The sequence below is a fragment of the Hyperolius riggenbachi genome, chromosome 10 (assembly GCF_040937935.1).
Source record: "Hyperolius riggenbachi isolate aHypRig1 chromosome 10, aHypRig1.pri, whole genome shotgun sequence".
Taxonomy (NCBI): Eukaryota; Metazoa; Chordata; class Amphibia; order Anura; family Hyperoliidae; genus Hyperolius; species Hyperolius riggenbachi.
In genome coordinates this window covers 210,783,427-210,806,273 of record NC_090655.1, presented here as the reverse complement: position 1 = coordinate 210,806,273, position 22,847 = coordinate 210,783,427, and the positions used below count along the sequence as shown (strand labels likewise).

Here is a 22,847-nt window from a genome sequence, read left to right as displayed (position 1 = left end):
AGGAAGGAGGAAGAGAGGGGACTGAATTTACACACAGGCAAAGCTGATAGCATCTCCAGCCCTCGGCCTGTGACAATGTGACAAACAGAACATGGCTGCCCTCATTGTATCACAGGAATAAATAATCATAAACTTTTGAAGCTGTTTGCAGCTAGATATGCTGTGTAAACTATCTAAACTTTAGATAAGATATATAGACAACTTACTTGTTATAGTTAGTTTTTCATCTCGGATCCGCTTTAAACAGAAGATGAAAAAATGTTCTCTTAGGAGAAAACTCAGGAGAAAAAGTCAGTTGCATATGGGCACATGTGTCACACACTCACTGAGAGTAAGGCAGCACTGTATATAGTCTCACTTCTCTCCCTCTTATGTTTTCTTATAATATTGAAGCTGTAGAGTGCTGACTCAGGCCATTCTGCTGTCAGAAGCTCCAACCACAGAAGAGATTGTAGCTACCCCACCTGCCAACATGACCATTAGCCAGTCCCTACTCCAGTCTTGAGCTTTGTATGGTTACGTGGTTTGCCAGGGGTGTGCCTACATTCCTCCTGTACCAGGGGGTACAAGAGGCATGGGGGGCCCAGCTAGCACTCTGCACTTTTCTGAAATTATGGAATTCATAATGGATGCTACAAGTATAAGCTCACTGTAACTCAACTCATTTTAACTGCTCTACTTCTGTACCTGAGTGAATGAACATTTTCAAGAGTTCAGTTAAAGTCTCTCTCATGACAGCTAGACACGGCCCCATCAATCTGGCTGGCTAATGGAGGATCTGGTACCCCCCCCCCCCCCACCACCACCACCACTCAAGTATGAATGAACCAATGATGCGAGAACAGCCTTAGCTAATATAGAGTATTGTATACATTTTTCTTATTCAGGAAGAGAATCTGGTTGTTGTTCAGATTGAAGTTAAGGAGGAAGAGGAAGAGGCGGATCAAAGGGGTGATGAGGAAGAAGTTACTCCAGAGATCGGCCCAGGTTGGTAATAAATACAGAATAGAGCTTTCCAGACTCTCTTGTGTCATTTTCTACAACAGTCTCTTCTCCACTGCTTTGTGCACATTAAAGAGTTTATAGTGTACCCGAGGTGTTGCAGGAAGGGCAGATGGGTCACAGAGCCTGTTGCCTGCTCCATGACATGCCCTTGTGCCTCCCCCCTCATTGCTCTCTGATCCCCCAATACCGTGTTGTCACCCCCAGAAAATGCAGCCAAACAGCTTGTCTTGTTGGCATCTAACTGGGGAAGGGGTGTCCCTTACAGGAGAAACACTCCCCTTCCCCAGCTCTGATTGGGCAGCTCTGCCTCTCCCACGTTGCTCCCCCGCCTCCCTCTACTCTGTGATGAGATACACAGAGCAGAGCTTGCAGCGTTGTGACCTCAAGGGTCACTGAAACAGAAAATGAAGGATATCTGGCCACTGGAGCAGTGCAGAGCAGTAGTAAGTAGAGGCTACCTGATCTGGCTAGCCCCCCGGATCAGGTAGTATGTTTTTTTTTATTTTGTATTAAAACACCATTTGATTTTTTTTTTTTGTCCGGTCCTGTGTAGGGCCAGGTTCTCTGTTACATTGGTAGAAAATGTGCATTTACTAACAGTCCTAAACTTATTAGTATTTCCAGGAGTTAGTCTACAATTGCTTTAGGAGATCAATATTAGGAGTAATTATTATTATTTATTGGATTTATATAATGCCTACATGTTACCCATCGCTAGCAGACGGAAACTTGCACTGTTTATGAGCATAGTGCGTAAAATGGCTCCTCCAGCCACTAGAGGGTGGTGCGTAGGCCTGAACGATAAATCGATTTCGGATCGAAATCGCGATCACGGAAATGACGATTCCGTGATCGCCATGGCAACGATTTTACCCCCATGTGCAGCCCGTCCAGCAGTCCCCTCTTCCGCTCTGTGCAGCGGTTGTTTGCGGCGGCGTAGTGCCTGTAATCTACGTGATGGAGGCGGCTCTCACTCTCTCCCCCAACTTCAGTGTGCAGCCAATCAGCGCTCCGCTCGGCAGGCTCCGCCCACAGCCTCTCACACTCCTGGCGCCGCAGCTCACTCCTCCCAGCATCTCTACACCGCACCGCTGTCAATCATTTTGTTACGAGCGGCAGACTCCGCCCACCCGCAGCCTCACATTTCGTCCCAGCGGCTTCCTCCCAGCACCTCCAGTCCACGTCATAAGCTGGACAACGATTTTACCCCCATGTGCGGCCCGTCCAGCAGTCCCCTCTCCCAATCTGTGCAGCGGCGGCGTAGTGCCTGTAATCTACGTGATGGAGGCGGCTCTCACTCTCTCCCCCAACTTCAGTGTGCAGCCAATCAGCGCTCCGCTCGGCAGGCTCCGCCCACAGCCTCTCACACTCCTGGCGCCGCAGCTCACTCCTCCTAGCATCTCTACACCGCACCGCTGTCAATCATTTTGTTACGAGCGGCAGACTCCGCCCACCCGCAGCCTCACACTCCGTCCCAGCGGCTTCCTCCCAGCACCTCCAGTCCACGTCATAAGCTGGACAACGATTTTACCCCCATGTGCGGCCCGTCCAGCAGTCCCCTCTCCCAATCTGTGCAGCGGCGGCGTAGTGCCTGTAATTTCCGTGATGGAGGCGGCTCTCACTCTCTCCCCCAACTACCGTGTGCAGCCAATCAGCGCTCTGCTCGGTAGGCTCCGCCCACAGGCACTCACACCTCCAGCATCTCTATACATTAGCTGCGCTGTCAATCATTTTAAGTTACGAGCGGCAGACTCCGCCCACCCGCAGTCTCTCACACTCCGTCCCAGTGGCTTCCTCCCAGCACCTCCAGTCCACATCATAAGCTGGGCAGATTGCAAGCTGAGTCTGCTGACAATCACTTGTCTGCAAACAATCATTATTTTAAAGGGAACTGAACTAAGCATATATAAAGCGTATCACTTGGTGACTCCCTCCTCCCAGCGCTTCCACATCATTTGCTGGGCTGGCGGCAGACTCCGCCCACACCCTGTCATTCAAGTTCTGTATGCCTCTGTGACGCTGCACACAGCGTGAGAATGATGACTGGCTGCTGTGGTGTGACTGTGTGGTGATCTTTCTGCGTTCTGCAAAGCTGCAGTGGGGGCACTGTTCAATTTGTGCAAAGTAAGGTGCTATATTCCTATCCTAAGCCATAATTGTGGTTTCAAGGCAGGCTAATCTTGATAATAGCCTGGACTGCAGAGACTGTCAGAAAGCTAAGGAAGAACTCTAAGTTGCCAGCTTGCTGCTCACACAAAGTGATCGTAGTTGTTATCGCAAGCTGTTCCCCTACGTCCAGAGGTGGTAATAGACCACAGTAACGGTCTTAGCGCAAAGCCGTGACCTGAACAATCCTTTGTTACTGTTACGGGCCCGGGACTGTCTTCTTGTGGCTAGCTCCTGCTCCTCCTGTTGTGAAATGTGTGCCATGGCTTCTGCTACAGAACCAGAAGCGGAGTTAGATTTACTTTCCAAGAAAAACAGCACGTCGGTCATTTGGAAGTATTTTGGGTTTGAGACCACAGATGTGCAACAGAAACAGGTACTGTGCAGAACCTGTCGCACTAAAGTTGCAACTAAAACCGGAAACACAACAAACTTATACCGGCACTTGAAAAATCATCACAAGCATTTGCATGAGGAATGCATGAGTAAAAAGTCCGGTGAAAAGTCAAGTGAAAGTGATGCTCAGGCCCACTGTAGTAAACAGTCTACAATTACTGAATCTTTTACTAGTGTGACACCGTATGATTCCGGCAGCAAAAGACATCGGGAGATAACAGCAGCCATAACGCACTACATTGCCAGGGACATGGTGCCTGTTAACACGGTCACTAAATCCGGATTTCAAAAACTTATCCGCACGCTGGACAGAAGATATGTGATACCCTCCCGCACCTACTTCAACCAAGTTGCCATCCCACAGCTGTACACAGAGTGTAGAGAAAAAGTTGTAACAGAGTTGAAAAATGTGCAGTATTACGCCACAACTACCGATATGTGGTCAAGCAGAACGACCGAACCATATCTGAGTTTGACTGTACATTTTGTGAATGAGGACTTTGAAATGAAAAGTCGCTGTCTGCAGACCGCATACTTTCCCACTGACCACACTGGAGAGAATATCGCACAGGGTTTGAGAGAGTGTCTGTCAAGTTGGGGGCTGAAAGAAGAGGACCAGATGTGCATCACAACCGACAATGGCTATCATTCATAAAGCATTCCCGCATGCGGAAATGCGTAACACCGCTGACTTTACCGAGCACTGAGCAAGTTGTGCATTCATGAAGCCTCTTTCCGTATGCGGAGCTGACATTCCCGTGCAGAGTGACAACGTACCGCCTTGTGCAGTGTGGATACGCAGTTATCCAGAAAAAGTATCAAAATGTTCATTCATAAACATTTCCGCATAGCGGTATGCGGAAGGGGATTACCGATCCCCTGGATGTAGCGGGAAGCTTGCGGAATACATGTAAGTGAATGGGACGGACCTCCCACACATCAGCAGAGAGAGCACCGCATGGAGGGTCTCGGCCAGCTTTTCTGTTTCCGCATGCCTACCGCCCGCCTACCGACACCATTCTCCAGAAAACCTCCGCACTGCTACCGCCCCAGGCACAAACTTTATGAATGACCACCCAGAAGGATAAACTACCGACGGCGGTATTCTCCCGCACGGGTTCCCCTTACCGACAGCCTGTTCATGAATGATAGCCAATGCAGCAAACGTCATCAAAGCGGTTGAACTTAATGACTGGACCAGACTTCAATGTTTCGGACACAGGCTGCATCTTGCAATTGAAAATGCTGTGAAAGATGATGCAAGAGTCAAGCGGGCAACTGGACTTTGCAAACAAATAGTTGGTGTCTTCTCTCATAGCTGGAAAAAGAAGACAGCGCTGAAAAAGGCACAGCAAGAATTTAATTTACCAGAGCACTCACTAATTACAGAGTGTGCGACAAGATGGGGTTCAAGGCAAAAAATGATAGAGAGGGTGCTTGAGCAGAAGAAGGCGTTATCACAGGTTCTGTCTGAAGACAAGAAGACACGTCTCTTGGTTCCCACTTGGCAGGACACAGATGTCCTTGAATCGATCAACAATGCCATTGGACCTCTGCAGGAATTTACAGATGCTCTTTCTGGTGAAGCATATGTAAGTGTGTCCTACCTGAAGCCAGTTCTCCATCTCCTGAGAACAACAACCCTAACTGAAAATGTTGAGGACATAGATCTTACTAAGGAAGTAAAGTCCAAAGCTCTTGCCTACATTGAAGATAAATACAGCGACCCAGCCACACAGGAGCTACTGGACATAACTTCATTCCTTGATCCGAGATTGAAGACTGACTATATAAGTGCAGAGAATGTCCCAGACATCAAAGAAAAGATGCAGATGCAAATGGAGCAGGTGGCACGAAATGAGAAGAGGGCCTGTCTTAGCACCACAGATGCCATGTCCCAGGGTGCAGCAGAGGCAGCTCCTTCCATCACCGGGAAGGGAAAGCGGTCACTGGGCAGCTTCTTCAAGAGCAAGGCTGTGCCTCCTCCGTTCACTGTGCAGTTGGAGGATGCTCTTAAAGCTGAACTGGACAACTACCTGATTGGTCCAACTATTGATGGAGAGCAAGATCCACTGGCCTGGTGGAAAGTGCACAGAGTTAACTTTCCATGGCTGAGCAAAGTTGCTTGTAAATTTCTGTGCATACCAGCCACCAGTTCACCATCAGAGAGATTGTTTAGTGTTAGTGGCAATATTGTCACATGTCAGCGCGCATGTCTAAAACCATCCAAGGTTGACATGCTGGTTTTCTTGACCAAAAATCTGTAAAGAGAGTGATGTAGAGTTGTCAGGGAAAAAGTTGTGTTATATCTGAGATTTTATTTGTTCTGTATTTCACTCTAACTTAGTGGCAGGCTGTCAACTGTCAGCCTTTGTTTACATAATATATATTTGTAATTTTTCATGAAAAAGTTTCTGCATGAGTGCAGTACTGTTGGGCAAGAGAAGACCATTTTTGACTTTTTGGGAAATGTTTGTACATTTTTCTATTTCCTAAATGAATCTGAAGCTCGGGTTCAAAATCAGATACTTATACTTACCCTGAAGAGAGGGAAGATTTAGGATCCTATTGGAGGTAAATTTTGCTTGTCTGAAGCCCCCCCCATTGAAGAGTGCGGCCCTCCTTCCTGGATCATGTACTCAACAGACACGCAATAGCCGGCAAACCCACCCATGTGCAGTAAAACGAAGGCCATGGCTCCGGCTTACTGCAAATGTGCGGGTGGGAAGAGGAGCTGCATGACTCTGATGTGATAAACGACAATGCCTTGTCACTAATCTTCCAGGGGGCTGCGCTCAGCGACGGGGAACAGAGTAGCGAGGGAAGCCTTAATAGGCTTCCCTCGTTTCAGGGTAAGTAGTAGTATGTGATTTTGTACCTGAGCATCAGCTCGGGTACACTTACATAGTTTACATGTTTTGTATGTTATTTAACTGAAAACAAGTAAGGATTTTTTTTTTTTTTGCACTAATGAGGATGAGGGTGGCTCTTTTAGTTCTTTATTTGTAACTGTTGAAAACTTTAACTGGAAGAAGCAGCCAACACCAGCTTCCATGTATTTATAGGTCTAAGTTTGCTTTATTCAAATCTGTCACATAGATAAACAATGTTTCAGAGCGACTGCTGGCACCAGTTTGTACACTAACTTGATAAAGGAGAAGCAGTGACAGTCGCTCCGAAACGTTGTGTACCTATGTGACAGATCTGAATAATGCAAACTTAGGGCTAATTCACACTGCAAGAGCTTTTTAGGCAGTAGTAATTTGAAAAGCTCTTGCTAATGCACTGCCATGGGGGATTTGTACAAAATCACATGGCTCCAGTGTGAACACACAGCATTACATTAGCAAGAGCTTTTAAAATCACAAAGCGCTGCCACCTACAAAAGCTCTTGTAGTGTGAACCAGCCCTTAGAGTTAAAAATACATGGATGGCATTGGTGGACACTGCGCCCAGTGCCCACTGTGCCCAGGTGTCGGCTGCTTCTTCCTATTGCGATTGGATTGGTGATGCCTAAGCCAGGCACATCGCCATTCATTTGATGGGGTGCACTACTGCACTGGATTTCTACAAGAAGTTACTGCTGTTAAAAACTTTAAAGAATATTCACGCAAGACACATGCATGTTTCTTATTAATAAATACGCTAATTGAAAGCAATGCTTGCCTTTAATTTTCATAATTGCATTTTAGATTAATAGCTATTTGTTTTGGTAAATTCACATAATGCAGTAACATTTACAAACGTGACAGAAAATGACATCATACTAGCAGTTTTATAGTATAATGTTAGTTTCTCTCAGTGCATGTTTGCAAATGTTACTGTGCACATTGTTAAATTAGTGATAAAGCTTGATTTGAAGAAAATCGTGAATCGAATCGAAATCGCAATTTCTGACAGAAATCGTGTGATTCAATCTTTTCCTAAAATCGTTCAGGCCTAGTGGTGCGTGCCACTCCCAAGGAAAACATTTTCTTATTTGTCCTAAGGGAGGAGGAGCCTTACACAAAGCAGTGCTGTGACAAGAGAGCACAAACTCCAGTTGCTACAGTAAGTGCAGCTAGGTTACTAATCAACATAAAGAAAAGGAAATCATTCCTTTCAGGGCAGCTATACACGCTACAAGGATTTTAACAAACTTCGATTCAACAAGCTTATGTTTTTTTGGATTGCAGGCATGTCACTGCCTCAGTTAGTGGTGATAGTGAGTGATAAATGAGAGTATCGCTACAGAATCCGCCCAGGCCTGTAAAACAGAAATTACATAGCAGACTGACACGTAAAAGTAATTTTTAACAATTGAATTTATTGCTGTTGGTGAGAGGAATGCATAAACAATAGCATAGGGAGTAGTACAGTCATGGACCCAGTAATGGGTTCAATTGATAGACATAGTATTTAACAATGCAAAATAAATACATTGTATATTGACATGCATAATAAAATGGAAACATAAGGTCAATGTACAATCAGCATAATGTGTTTCACAAGATATACATATGTCTAATGTAATAATCGGATGGGTATCATAATATGCATCTAGATTAAGAGCCCAAGACTGCATGAAGGAGACGAAAGAAATGAAAGAAAGGAGGAAAGGAAGAAAAGGTAGGTATATAGAGGAGGAAAGGGGAAAAAGAAGTGTCTCTCTGGTCTCTCTCCAGGGTCTCCCGACAGCTCTCAAGTTAGGCTAATTGTTAGGGTTATACACATTCGCTTAAGCGCACATCCTAATACATATAAAAGTCCAAAAAGACATCAATCAGGAGTTCTCAAATGCCGTTCTCATATGCAGTTTCTTGGTCTCTTATGCCACCATCACCATGGACACCCAACAGTAAACAGACTCACCAGATGTATTGGCCACTGCTAGACTGGCCAACCATGTACAAATCCAGGAGCCTCAGTACTTCAGGATCCTGGTACCGCTGTCATGCTGTCCTTTTAAACCACCATCATCCTCCACATTATCCATACAGAGTACCTCAAAGAAATAGCCTCCATAGCATAACTCCGTATAAAACTTTAATTATAAAATTGCACTCACATGCTCCAGAAAGTATTGCACATATATAGTTTTACGGGCTCTCCCCCGTTGCCTGGCAGGGCACAGCTTGTGTTGGGTCCTCCTGCTCCCCCTCCACTCAGCTTGCAGACACCACTGCCTCCGCCGGCCTTTCACTTCCTGGTATGTCCAACCTCCCGCCCGATCGATTTCGTCACTACCTCGTGACTCATCAGGGGCACGGGGGTTGGACTCATTAACAGGGTTCCTATATCCTTTCACTGGATGCTGATTGGCCTCTTCCGTCCGCGTCATACGCGTCAGGACGTACGCATGATCACATGTTTCCCTTCCATCTCTTTCAATTGGTCGCTTCCGTACGCACTACATGTGTCATTACGTCCGCGTTTGATCACCTTTTTCCGCGTCATCATATATGCGTCATCCATCCGCGTCACATGCGTCAATACGTACGCGTTATCACATGTTGTCTATCAGCCTGCACTTATTGGCTGCCTTTATCCGCGTCATAAGCGGACGGAAGAGGCCAATCAGCATCCAGTGAAAGGATATAGGAACCCTGGTAATGAGTCCAACCTCCGTGCCCCTGATGAGTCACGAGGGAGTGACGAAATCGATCGAGCGGGACGTTGGACATACCAGGAAGTGAAAGGCCGGCGGAGGCGGTGGTGTCTGCAAGCTGAGTGGAGGGGGAGCAGGAGGACCCAACACAAGCTGTGCCCTGCCAGGCAACGGGGGAGAGCCCGTAAAACTATATATGTGCAATACTTTCTGGAGCATGTGAGTGCAATTTTATAATTAAAGTTTTATACGGAGTTATGCTATGGAGGCTATTTCTTTGAGGTACTCTGTATGGATAATGTGGAGGATGATGGTGGTTTAAAAGGACAGCATCACAGCGGTACCAGGATCCTGAAGTACTGAGGCTCCTGGATTTGTACATGGTTGGCCAGTCTAGCAGTGGCCAATACATCTGGTGAGTCTGTTTACTGTTGGGTGTCCATGGTGATGGTGGCACAAGAGACCAAGAAACTGCATATGAGAACGGCATTTGAGAACTCCTGATTGATGTATTTTCGGACTTTTATATGTATTAGGATGTGCGCTTAAGCGAATGTGTATAAGTGTTTAGGTCTTGCCGGACCTTGTGGTAGCGCACTCCACTGGGATTTTTATAATTTTGTTCAGCTATAGCGCTTTGATATTATTTTACATAATTGTTAGGGTTAGTGCATATGCCGGAACTCGTTCATCTGGTTACTAATTATTCGGGATTAAGTTTGGTTGTTTCAGTATTGTTGTACCAAGGTGCCCAGATTTTGTCAAATCTCTGGGGACAATTCCTATTATTGAATGTCATTATATAGAGTGGGAGGGCTTTATTAATTGTGCCTTTCCAGTAGTTGAGAGATGGTAAGTTATCTCCTTTCCATACTCTCAATATTTCTTTACGGGCATAGTAGGGAAAAGCAAATTTTAATATAATTCACTTACAAGAAAAACAAAAGTTTGCTTTCTTAAAACAGAAAGATAATTCAGGTTGGAGTGAGCTTGAGATGTCTCCCAGTGCATCACAGCTGAATATGTGCAGTGATGCACTGAGAGACATCTCAAGCTCACTCCAACCTGAATTATCGCAAATCCTTTCTGTTTTAAGAAAGCAAACATTCGTTTTTCTTAGTATTTTAGTAAGGGGGCTTTTAGGACCATTGTAGCCCCTCACACACTCCAATGAGTTCTGGTTCACCATGAGCTTGCTGGTTAGTCTGTACCTCTCGGTGTTACAAGCCCTACTCCATGGAGCCAAATGAATCCATGCCATGCACTGATGAGGATCAAACAATCCAAAACAGTCTGTATGCATGTTGGATTATTATGGCTCTGTACAAATTAACAAGGTGACACGTCATTGCATTCCAGCGGTTCTGGAGGTGTGTTTAGCTTCTAAGGGCAACAATGGTTAATTTGCATATATTCAGCAGTGATGCATTGGGAGACATGTCAAGCTCACTCCAACCTGAATTATCGCAGATTCTTTCTGTTTTAAGAAAGCAAACTTTTGTTTTTCTTAACATTTTAGTAAGGGGGCTTTTAGGACCATTGTAGCCCCTCACACACTCCAATGAGTTCTGATTCATCATGAGCTTGCTGGTTAGTCTGTACCACTCATTTACAAGAGGTTGTGCTTCAAAGGGTAATATGATGACAGTGTTCTGGTTGATTTAGAAGACTTGGCAGTCTCTCATTTCTATTTCGTGTCATTGGTTAAGATGTCTGCACAAACATTCAAGTGTCTGAAGGTCCTATCACACTGAATCCGTTGTATTCTGTCTCAACAGACAATATCAAAAAAATTATGCAGCGCTGTAAAATAAATAAGATTACAGACAATTATAACAGGGGTGACCGAAAACACAATACAGGTCATAAGCAATAAGATACTGTAGTAGTAGTCCTAATAATACAAGTTCACATTATTCTGTGGGTAGAGTTCACAATTAAGTATGATACACAAGGAGTGAGGGCCCTGCGAATGGCTTACAATCTAGAGCATACATGTCTAACTCTGGCCCGTGGGCCATATCTGGTCCTTGGAGCCATCAGATTTGGCCCTCAGGAGGTTTCCCCACTTCGCATTATGTTTGGCTCACTCTAGACCACCAGAGAAGCTATATTGTAGGGTAAGCCCTAGATCACCGGGGAAGCCATATGCGGAGGGGGACAACCATAGATACCATGGGACTGTATAGGAGAGGGAAGGGAGCCACTAGACACCAGGAAATTCTATAGGGGAGGGGGGACCACTAAACACCAGGGAACTATATAGGGGAGGGAGCGGGGCCACTAGAAATTGAGGTTGGCCCGCGACTTGGTCCCAGAGCTCAATTTCGGTCCACTTTGTATTTGAGTTTGACACCCTTGATCTAGAGGGAGGGGGGGGTGACACAAAAGGAGGTGGGGCTGCATCAAGAGGTTCTCGGCATAGAGAGTTAGGGCAGCGGTGATGTGGGGTAGGCCTCCTTGAAGGGGGCAGCTCTAGTGAAGTCCTGTAGTAGTGCATGAGAGTACGAGATGCGAGGGGTGGTTAGGAGGAAGTTGTTGGAGGAGTGAAGTAGGCGGCCAGGTGTGTATCTGCTGACCAGATCAGAGATGTAGGTCGGGCAGGACATGTGTATAGCTCTTTAGGCCAAACATGTTTCTATGACATCTACACAGCGGGTCCCGTTAAGGATTGTTTTTTGTTAGAGAAAAAAGTCATGCTTTAAATTGCAACCAGTCTATAACCATTACTCCTTTTCTCATTTACTCCAGATGGCCAATACAGGAAGTATAAAAACGTACGACGTATCGGCCATCATACAACTATTAGAGGGCGTAAACCGATCCAGAGGTCTGACTCTGGTGAGCATTCTCCTAATACAGCAGGACGTGCCCCACGTCGGAGATCTTCTGAGACAGAAAAACATCATTCATGTCTGGTGTGTGGAAAATGCTTTCCCCGGAAATCCAATCTTATTAAACATTCAAAAACCCATATGGTGGAGAAGCCCCATTTGTGTTCAGTTTGTGGAAAATCGTTTAGTGAAAGATCTTTTCTTATAACCCATGAGAGAACTCACACGGGGGAGAAGCCATTTTCCTGCTCAGAGTGTGGGAATTCTTTTCGCCTGAAATCGCGTCTGATCAAGCATCAGAGGACTCACACTGGTGAAAAGCCATATTCCTGTGCAGTGTGTGGGAAACGTTTCTCACTGAGCGAATGTCTTCTGAGACATCAGAGAACGCACACAGGGGAGAAGCCATATTCGTGTACAGAATGTGGGAAACGGTTCTCTGACAGATCGTCCTACGTCATACATCAGAGAATCCACACCGGTGATCGCCCGTATCCCTGTCTGGAGTGTGGGAAAGACTTTTCTTGCAGGAAACGTCTGGTTAGGCACCAGAGGACACACACAAATGAGAAGCCTTATGCTTGTAATGAATGTGGTAAGCGGTTTAGCAGGAAATCAAACCTCATAACGCATGAGAGAGTGCACTCCGGGGAGAGGCCTTATGCATGTTCCGAATGCAGGAAACGGTTTGCTGACAAGTCTGCCCTTATCATGCATAAAAGGATTCACACCGGAGAGTTCCCCTATTCATGTGACAAATGTGGAAAGGGCTTTTCAAGCAAGCCACAGCTTAAAGCCCATCAGGGAATGCACACTGGAGTAAAACCATTTTCATGTTCAGAGTGTGGGAAATGTTTTAGCCGGAAGTCAACGCTGCTTATGCACGGGAGAGTCCACTATGGAGAGAAGCCATTTTTCTGCTCCGAATGTGGGGAAGGTTTTTCCACAAATGAAGACCTTATTTCACATGAAGAAAATCATGCCAGAGAAACACCATCTTCCTTGTAGATGCAGTTTTATTACATAGCAATGGGGTGTGATACCTATACATGTTTTCATTGTACAAAGTCATTTTTTTCTCAGAGAAAATCTTGTTAAACAACATGTGAACTTACATTATAAGGGCCCTACCGTTGATCGCTCACAAATTGCCTTCTATATCCATAGTGCGGTTATAGTGAAGACATCTTCCAGAAGACAACTGAAGCCCTCCGCTGCCTGTTTCTGATTACAAGCAATTACCCATTAATAGCACCGTCTCTAACAGCTAGTGCATTTCTCTCCCACTGTTGTCCCCGGCAGTTTGTGACATATCTGTGGTTTGTACCAGGGCTGTGGATTCGGTACAAAAATCATCCAACGCCTCAGTTTATGAAACGTCCGACTCCTATGGGCCCTTTTTACACTGGGGCGGTAAATTTACTGCATCCTAATGAAAGTGTACACTCCCCATGTTGCTGTAGGCTGTGCCCTATCTAACGCATGAACATACCTACTTTACAGCATGGCAACCTGCATCAGACCGGAAGTCATGTAAGTCTATGGTAACACGCGTGTATTTAAAAAACCACCGCAGTTTTTTGCGTCGTCCATGCGTGGAAGCGCATTTTAGTAATACGCTTTTACGCATGTCACCGATTGGCCAACAGGGAGTGACCTGCTTGACACGAAGCCAGATGGGGATTACCACATACTAACGCGGTAATCCCTGAAGGCCTGGTCTTGGTGGTGCGGTCCGCACTCCTAACGCCAGTCTGCAGTCTGAAGCCGGCCTGAGTCTAATACTTACCAGAAAAGTGGAGTTGGTACAAAAGTCATTTGTTTATGAAACCTTTGACTCCAGGTACCCAAAACTGCTCAGACTCCTCGACTCTGACTCCACAGCCCTGGTTTGCACATAAAATCTGTTCACTGTTGTTTTATGTCTGTTTTTTTCCTACAAAGAGACTCAAAAGAATACAAAAAAAGAACTGATCAGACACAACTTACAAATTAGTATGTTAAATACATCATTTTTGAGGTTGAAAAAAAAAAAGACCTGTACAAGTTCAACCTTTTGAGCCTCACATGTATATTACTTCTGTTCCATTCTTATTGTCTAAGTTTCCACTAATCAATTCTTTTTACCAGTCAGTTGCCACAAAATGTGTGTTCCCATCATGCACTGTATCTGTATTCAATTGCTCAATTTTATATAGTGCAATGATGCAGGCTGATTTAACTTGGGTAACCATACTGTGTGCATGATGTTGGCAACAAGTGAGTTTGAGACAGCGGACAGATCCCAGAGCTCAGTTTCTGCCTGCGAACACATTCCATCTCCTTGTGTCCGAGGAATTGGGTAATGGCGCTGAAGCAGAGTTGGGGTGTCACAGTAAGATTATGTCAGCTTTGCAGTGCCCAGATAATGCTGTCACTCTCCCATAATGCTGATTTCAGTAAGCTGGGCTGCATACAGACACTGTATTTCAGGATGCACTTTGCACACATTAGTAACAGGTATTTGGCTTGGGCATACTTACTATAATTAATTTATGACATCAAAGTTTTGAATGAAAATCTGCTATCAAGCTAAAACAAGCTGGCTATTAAAGCGGGAGGGTCACCATAAAAATCAAATTTCAACAGCAACTGGTCTGAGTTGGTAAAGATGCTAATCCTGCATTCAAAACTTTAAAAACTTTTTCTGCTGTTGTGATTTGGAGTTATCACATACTTAAGGAGCACTGGCCCTTTAGTAGTCAGTGCCAAACAGTTGCATGCTGGGGGTTCCTTTTATCTATAATATACTTGTCCTCTTCCCTTTATTTCCCTGCTTAGCTGCTTATCTGAAACACGATCCCCTACTCACTTGTGTTTACAAGGAAGGCTGAGGTGACTCAGCGATTGGAGAAGAAAAGAAAAAAAAGTAAAGGGCAGAAATGACATCAGGATTTAGCCTAAACTGTGGGCAAAAGACATGGCCCCCACCAGGAACTGAATTCTCTTCATATACTATATAATATTCACTGAAATCAAAACTTGGACAGTACAGTACATGTGTTATGTAAGTAGATCAGGTATTTATCTACTTATATATGTGTTTTTTCCCTAGCATAGTATGGCTAATCCTACTGCTTTAACATTTACCTTCCCACCAATCCTTATACAGACATGTACAGTTGGCTTTGATGAATGATACTGTATGTACTGCACAATGGAGTGGAGCAAGAGGCCTCCCAATGTATTAGAATAGTTTAGAAATTGAGTAATAAAACCCACACATCCGAATGATATTTTCACCAGCTGGGACAGCTGTACAGGACAGGGATATCTGGGCAGACTGTTACCTGATCCGATCATGAACATTAGTTTTGCTCAACAGTTACATTAAGAGGCACCACAATGACATACAGTTCAATTTAATACATTATTCAGGATAATCAATTTCACATTAATTATCTAGGTTTCAGCATCAGAAACACTTCCTATAGCTATATATATTTTTTTGTATATTGGTATGTAAACCTGCCCTCCCAGTGATGTTTTGCCTAGGTTATTTGGTGATGCAGCCTCCGGCCCCAGAGCACTTTGGGAGAGCAGGTGTTGTTTCTGCTCACTTTGGAACACACAAAACAAATGTGCATGCCACTCAGTGTCAGTTTATATGAGCCAGACCACACCGCAAATAATAGAGATGAGGTGGTACAGGCCGTAAACAGCTGCTTCTTTGGTGAAGATCATGCCTTACCTGCCTACTCCCATCAAAATTCTGCTGTGGAGACAGTTTGATTAGTGCTGAACTAGTCAGCACTTGTAGATTTGATGTGGCCAACATACACCATAGATGTATTTACAGGAATCCACTGTCTGAACAGCGAGTACAAAAGTAATGAGTACAACTACAAACAATAAGAAACTATCAGATTTTCTGTTCACTTCAGGAAGATAATCACCAACATAAACTAGAACTGCTCTATTGATATGAGGCAATTTGGAGCTTATCTTATACACTCACCTAAAGGCTTATTAGGAACACCATACACCAATACGGTGTTTGACTCCCTTTCGCCTTCAGAACTGCCTTAATTGTACGTGGCATTGATTTAACAAGGTGCTGAAATCATTCTTTAGAAATGTTGGCCCATATTGATAGGATAGCATCTTGCAGTTGATGGAGATTTGTGGGATGCACATGCAGGGCACGAAGCTCCCGTTCCATCACATCCCAAAGATGCTCTATTGGGTTGAGATCTGGTGACTGTGGGGGCCATTTTAGTACAGTGAACTCATTCTAATGTTCAAGAAACCAATTTGAAATGATAAGAGCTTTGTGACATGGTGCATTATCCTGCTGGAAGTAGCCATCAGAGGATGGGTACATGGTGGTCATGAAGGGATGGACATGGTCAGAAACAATGCTCAGATAGCCCGTGGCATTTAAACAATGCCCAATTGGCACTAAGGGGGCCTAAAGTGTGCCAAGAAAACATCCCCCACACCATCACACCACCACCAGCCTGCACAATGGTAACAAGGCATAATGGATCCATGTTCTCATTCTGTTTATGAATTCTGTAATTCTGAATCTATCAAGACTCATCAGACCAGGCAACATTTTTCCAGTCTTCAACTGTCCAATTTTGGTGAGCTCCTGCAAATTGTAGCCTCTTTTTCCTATTTGTAGTGGAGTTGATTGGTACCCGGTGGGGTCTTCTGCTGTTGTAGCCCATCCGCCTCAAGGTTGTGCGTGTTGTGGATTCACAAATGCTTTGCTGCATACCTCGGTTGTAACGAGTGGTTATTTCAGTCAACGTTGCTCTTCTATCAGTTTGAATCAGTCGGCCCATTCTCCTCTGACCTCTAGCATCAACAAGGCATTTTTGTCCACAGGACTGCTGCATACTGGCTATTTTTCTCTTTTCACATCATTCTTTGTAAACCCTAGAAATGGTTGTGCGTGAAAATCCCAGTAACTGAGCAGATTGTGAAATACTCGGACCTGCCCATCTAGCACCAACAACCATGCCACGCTCAAAATTGCTTAAATCGCCTTTCTTTCCCATTTTGACATTCAGTTTGGAGGAGATTGTCTTGACCAGGACCACACCCCTAAATGCATTGAAGCAACTGCCATGTGATTGGTTGATTAGATAACTGCATTAATGAGAAATTGAACAGGCGTTCCTAATAATCCTTTAGGTGAGTGTATGTTTAGTTATCTCTTAAATACCGGAGAAGTGACTAAAATGCCATGTTCACATTCTGAATTCTGGTTAGATGATATTACAGAATGTAAAATGGTTGTCATATGATTTTCTCCTACATCACTTAGTAGTCTGTTCTCCACTCTGCAACTTTTAATTCTAACCAGAACAACCCCCGACACAGGGATCATCGTCCAAATATTCACAGATCTGAGGGTCCGCCTGGATTTTGTCAATCTACTTAATTAAACAAAAGAAAGGTCCTATCGATCAAAACGTAATGACTTTTGCTGTGATGTTCATTTAATTTAGAAAACAGATTTCTTGACAAAATTCAGGTGGAGTTCCAGATCTTTGTATAATTTTTTCTCCTACATCAGCCAGGATATTCAAAGGTTTGCCCAGCCACAAGAAGAACAGAAAACAAGGAAAATACCCTTAAGTAGAGATGGCAATGCTTACGAGAACTTGTGGAGAAGCATGTGATCATTTTGATCAGCTGATCGATTGTTAAGGTTCTAATTTGCTGTGATGACTTCCTGGTTTAACGCATGATCATGACCAGCAAATCAGAACCTTACAAATCTATCATCTGATTAAACTGATCACATGCTTCTCCATGAGTTCTCCTTAGCATTGCCATACCTACCCTTGAGGCGAACCCGAGACGGGGGCTATAAAAAAAATGTATACATACCTGGGGCTTTCTCCAGCCCCCTCCGCCCCGATCACTCCTACGCCGCCATCCTCGGCTGCCTGCAGCTTCTGGCCCAAGTAAATCATCTAATTGGCGCAGGGGCAGTCGGGCTGTGCGCACTCACCCGTCGCACTCCTGGGGCTGGGAGTGTTCTGTGCCTGCGCAGTTTTACTACATAGGAGCAGAACGCTCCCAAACACGAGAGCCCGACTTGGGAGCGCGCATAGCCCGACTGCGCCTGCACAGTATGCCCTGGACTGGAGGACTTTCAGGGGCATTTGCGGAGGATGGTGGCGGGGGAACGGTGAGGCCAGAGGAAACCCCAGGGATGTATACATTTTTTATATCCTCATCTCAGACACGTTAAGTATTAACTATAAGATTCTTCTTGCCCACAACTGGCTCATAGTTTGTCCTGCCAGCAAGGACTACAGGTACACAGAGATACTAGTAATGGGGCTGCAGAACCTGCCAATCGCATGTAGAGCCCTGTTTGCCGAAGCCTCCTAACTACAGGACATGCCAAGTAGAGCCCATGTAAGGATTGCAGAAGCCTATTCACATTTTGCATAATGGTAACAGTTTTCACAAAAGTTATTTCTATGTCTCATCTCCATTCTCACAGGAGACAATACACCCTTGTCTCCACATTTGACTTTGAGGAACTTATTTATTAGCTAAAAATCAGAAAATGTTTTCTTACTGGAGGTTAATTTTCATGTTTCTTTTTATTTATTATGCAGTCAGTGTTACTTTTGGGGCTTCCAACAATGTAAAGCTGTGAACATGATGTACAGTATGCTATTTAGGCTACATTCACAGTGGGCATTGCCTTCTCTGGAAAAGCAGAAGGGTATGGAAAAGGTGTACTGCACATTATAAAAACCTTGCATCGCATACAATGGAGCATAGTCAATGAAAAGTATGGTTCACCGTTTGCGGTAACGCACTGCATGCATGCTGTTAGATCGCACCGTATGCACTGTGAATGTTGCAGTGTGATGTTCCTCGTTACAGGTGAGTCCATTATGTTGCATCACAATGCCCCACTGTGGACAGGGCCTTACACATCCACAAGGAGTAGTTCATAGCGCATCAGTGAGACAGAGGCTGTCGTGTAGTGTCACAAAGAATTCATATTGCTAACGATGTGGTTTTCTTGATGTTTATTTGTGCTGTACTGTAAGAAAAACAAATGTATTAAAAGAACACTTGGAAAACAAGCAGTTGATCCACAGTTTAAACATGAATCCAGGTTGAATGTTAAAAAAGACTTGCTTTAGGCCTCTTTTCCACTGTCTGTTGATAGGCAGTGAAATACCTCTGAAACTCTCCCAACTGCTCACTGCTGCCTAGTAGCGGCTTGCTGAGCACACAGTTCAGCAGTCCGTGGAAAAGAGGCCTTACATCTACACTAGGGATGGTCAAAGACATGCAAATAATTCCAAGCAGATGCAGGATTATGCAAAATAGGTGTGCAAATTTGAGCAGATTGAAAATTGACCAATCAAAATTCACGTTGATGGCCAACTTTAAGCTGCATAAATCAACTTGGAATTATTTGCATCTCATTGACCATCCCTCTTCTTCACCAATCGCCCAAGACATTCAAACCACCCAACTTATAGCTGTGACTTGTATGGAGACATGGATTCCACAATACCTCTGAAGGAGTCCTATTGGTATCTGCAACCAAGTTATTAAGCGTTACAAGTTCTCTAATTGAAAGGTGAAGCTTCCATGGATCAGACTTTTCTTCTAACTCATTCCATATCAGCTCAATTGAGCTCACTTATGGGGAACTTGAAGGTCAAAGAAAATGTTATTCATCAGGTTAAACCACCTTTCATTGCTACATGGTCTACCGCTACAATGTAGGTGCTTTTCATATTGTAGGCACTTTCAGTGGTAGATAGAGGTCAGCATAGGCACTCTGACTAGTCTGCAGCTATGCTATCCCATATGCTTGTGTTGTGCTGTCTGTACTGTCACAGCTCTCTCTCTCTCTCTCTTGGCCTACATTGATTTTTTTTTTTTTTACCCAGTAATTTGCACTACAGGACCAGGCAGTCTAGCCTTCACTCCCCTTGTGCATGAATGAAGTTTGGGTAGCCATGGCCATGTGGACAGTTTACCAGTTGTCCAACCTTTTGGTAGGCATTACCCAGTGCATACTGGGAGCCCCTCGCAAGAACTTGAAGGACAGATCCAAGGCCCGAGAAAATACTAAGCGGAAAAACACAGGAGCCAATAGTGCAATATGTCACAGTACTGAGAAATAGAGCTACGTGGATTACTCACAATTTCCTGGTTGCAAGAGAATTGCCTGCAGAGAAGTTCCTGTCAAGGTTGAGAGTATCCTCACTGGTCACGTTCCTGATTCTTAGGGAGGCCCCTAAAAGGGGACCAAGCTAAAAAAAAAGAATCACCAAACAGAGGTGAAAGCAGTAATACTGAAGATAAAGGCATCCCAAAAAATATATAAATCAATTAAAACCAGTTTACAAAGGATAGGCAGTGGTTGGCTAACCTCTCCTATAGAACATTAGCCAATACAACACTAAAGTAGTTCTAAAATTTTATTGCACAGAATTAGGGTACCGCAATGCGTTTTCCAGGCTTTACCTGCTTCCTCTGGTCAATAACACCCACAAAAAAATGCAATGCGGCTTCTAGTGAAATAATACTAGTGTCTCAGAGTGTACTGTTCTACATGAGAGGTAAGCCAACCACTGCCTCTCCTTTTTATACTGGTCTTAATTGTTTTATATATTTTTTGGCCACCTGCATCTTCATTATTATCTCAAAAGATCTGACATTTTTAACCACCCTTTTGCCCTAGTCAGATTTTCTCAAATCTCTATGCTTGCCCATTTTCCAGCTTCCAACACACAACCTTCAAAAAGTGACTGGTTATTTATCGACTGGTGCTGGATACATGTGCTTGCTGGGTTGCTTGAGCATTAGGACAGCGCCCCTGTGCATAATTTGGGTGCCGGGCTTATAGCGAGTAGGGGATTATATGCAGGAAGGGATGGGTAGTGTTAGGCATAGGGTACCAGGAGCAGTGTTCTCCCCAGAATTTTTTTTCAGCCGGGTGGGGAAGTAAGGTCCCTTTTACACTAGGAAATGCAACCGCGCAACCTACAATTTCCACTACCCGTGATTGCAACGTTTAGCTACCGGGAACGGAGCATGATCGCCCACCAATTGCGATTCAGAAAAAAACTGAAGCAGATCGCAGCTAGTGGAAAAGGGCCCTAAGGTCAATATAGTGCATTGTAACATACTGGGGCACATTACTGAGCACAGAGCAGTGTAGTATACTGGGGCACATTACTGAGCACAGAGCAGTGTAGTATACTGGGGCACAGTACTGAGCACAGAGCAGTGTAGTATACTGGGGCACAGTACTGAGCACAGAGCAGTGTAGTATACTGGGGAACAGTACTGAGCACAGAGCAGTGTAGTATACTGGGGCACAGTACTGAGCACAGAGCAGTGTAGTATACTGGGGAACAGTACTGAGCACAGAGCAGTGTAGTATACTGGGGCACATTACTGAGCACAGAGCAGTGTAGTATACTGGGGAACAGTACTGAGCACAGAGCAGTGTAGTATACTGGGGCACATTACTGAGCACAGAGCAGTGTAACATACTGGGGCACATTACTGAGCACAGAGCAGTGTAGTATACTGGGGCACAGTACTGAGCACAGAGCAGTGTAGTATACTGGGGCACAGTACTGAGCACAGAGCAGTGTAGTATACTGGCGAACAGTACTGAGCACAGAGCAGTGTAGTATACTGGCGAACAGTACTGAGCACAGAGCAGTGTAGTATACTGGGGCACAGTACTGAGCACAGAGCAGTGTAGTATACTGGGGCACAGTACTGAGCACAGAGCAGTGTAGTATACTGGGGAACAGTACTGAGCACAGAGAGTGTAGTATACTGGGGCACAGTACTGAGCACAGAGCAGTGTAGTATATTGGGGCACTTTTAGAGAAGAGAGGAAAGAGCAGAGCAAGAGTAGAGGAAAGGGAGAGCAAGAAGAGAGAGAAGGTGAAAGACAGCAAAAGTGAGTGTTTGACCCCCATGGCATTGTGGTTGTGGTCAGTTTGGCTGGCTTGCAGCTGTTCGACATCTTAGTAAGTAGGACCAGGGCGCTAGCATGAGATGCAGGTAGAGCAGGGCCCAGCAGCCGAGGGGCCAGAAGGGCCCCAGAAAGTTCAACAGTGAAGGGCCTAGCTTCAACCATGGCACCTGTGCAGAGCTCAGTGCCCGGCAATGGATAGGTGTGCGAGTACATTATTATAAATTTATATATGGGATGGGAATGTATATACTGATATAAATATACACCTGATGACAGATATACGTCCTGCTACATATGGACAGATAATAACCTAATGATGCAGCATGCTCTCATATATGCCCCATCCATCATGCACATGATTTGTCATGCATGATGACTCAGGAGGGGCTGCACAGTGACAGCTGCATGATGACACATGGGGGCTGCTCGGTGTGACATGGGGATTGCACGATGACACATGGAGGCTGCATAAGGGGCTGCATTGTGACAGATGAGGGTTACATGGTGAGTTGGTGACACATGGATGATGGTGACACTGGGGGGCTGTATGATGAGGGACTGCATGGTGACAAATGGGGGTTGCATGATGATACATGGGGGCTGTAAGATGAGGCTGCAGGTGTCCCCTCCCCCTTAGAATAAGGTGATTTACCTTTTGGATGTTTTGCTGGGTGACCTCTCCCTTCCCCCTGGGTCTGGCTGAAGCAAAGGCCACAGACATGCTCCCCCTGGGCCCCGGCGCGCCTCTGATCCCCGCTGTCAGCACAATCAATTATTCTAGATATTCCTAATAACTGCACCTTATTACTAGCCAGAGGATTCTTCTTCTACGCAGCAGACAGGGGGAGCAGGTGCTAATGGTACGGTCCGTTCCCAC

At 44.9% G+C, this 22,847-nt stretch overlaps 1 protein-coding gene across 2 annotated transcripts in view; it reads left to right on the top strand.

Annotated features, from left to right (window-relative positions):
- The window catches only part of LOC137534360 (oocyte zinc finger protein XlCOF22-like), a 31,628-nt gene extending 12,546 nt beyond the window's left edge, over window positions 1–19,082 (top strand). For both annotated transcript variants that reach the window (XM_068255834.1, XM_068255833.1), the window contains 2 exons: window positions 888–987; window positions 11,906–19,082. In XM_068255834.1, coding sequence (XP_068111935.1) covers window positions 888–987; window positions 11,906–12,996 — 1,191 coding nt within the window. In that variant the 3' untranslated portion in view covers window positions 12,997–19,082. The remainder of the gene's footprint in view (window positions 1–887; window positions 988–11,905) is intronic.
- Window positions 19,083–22,847: the final 3,765 nt, after the last annotated feature.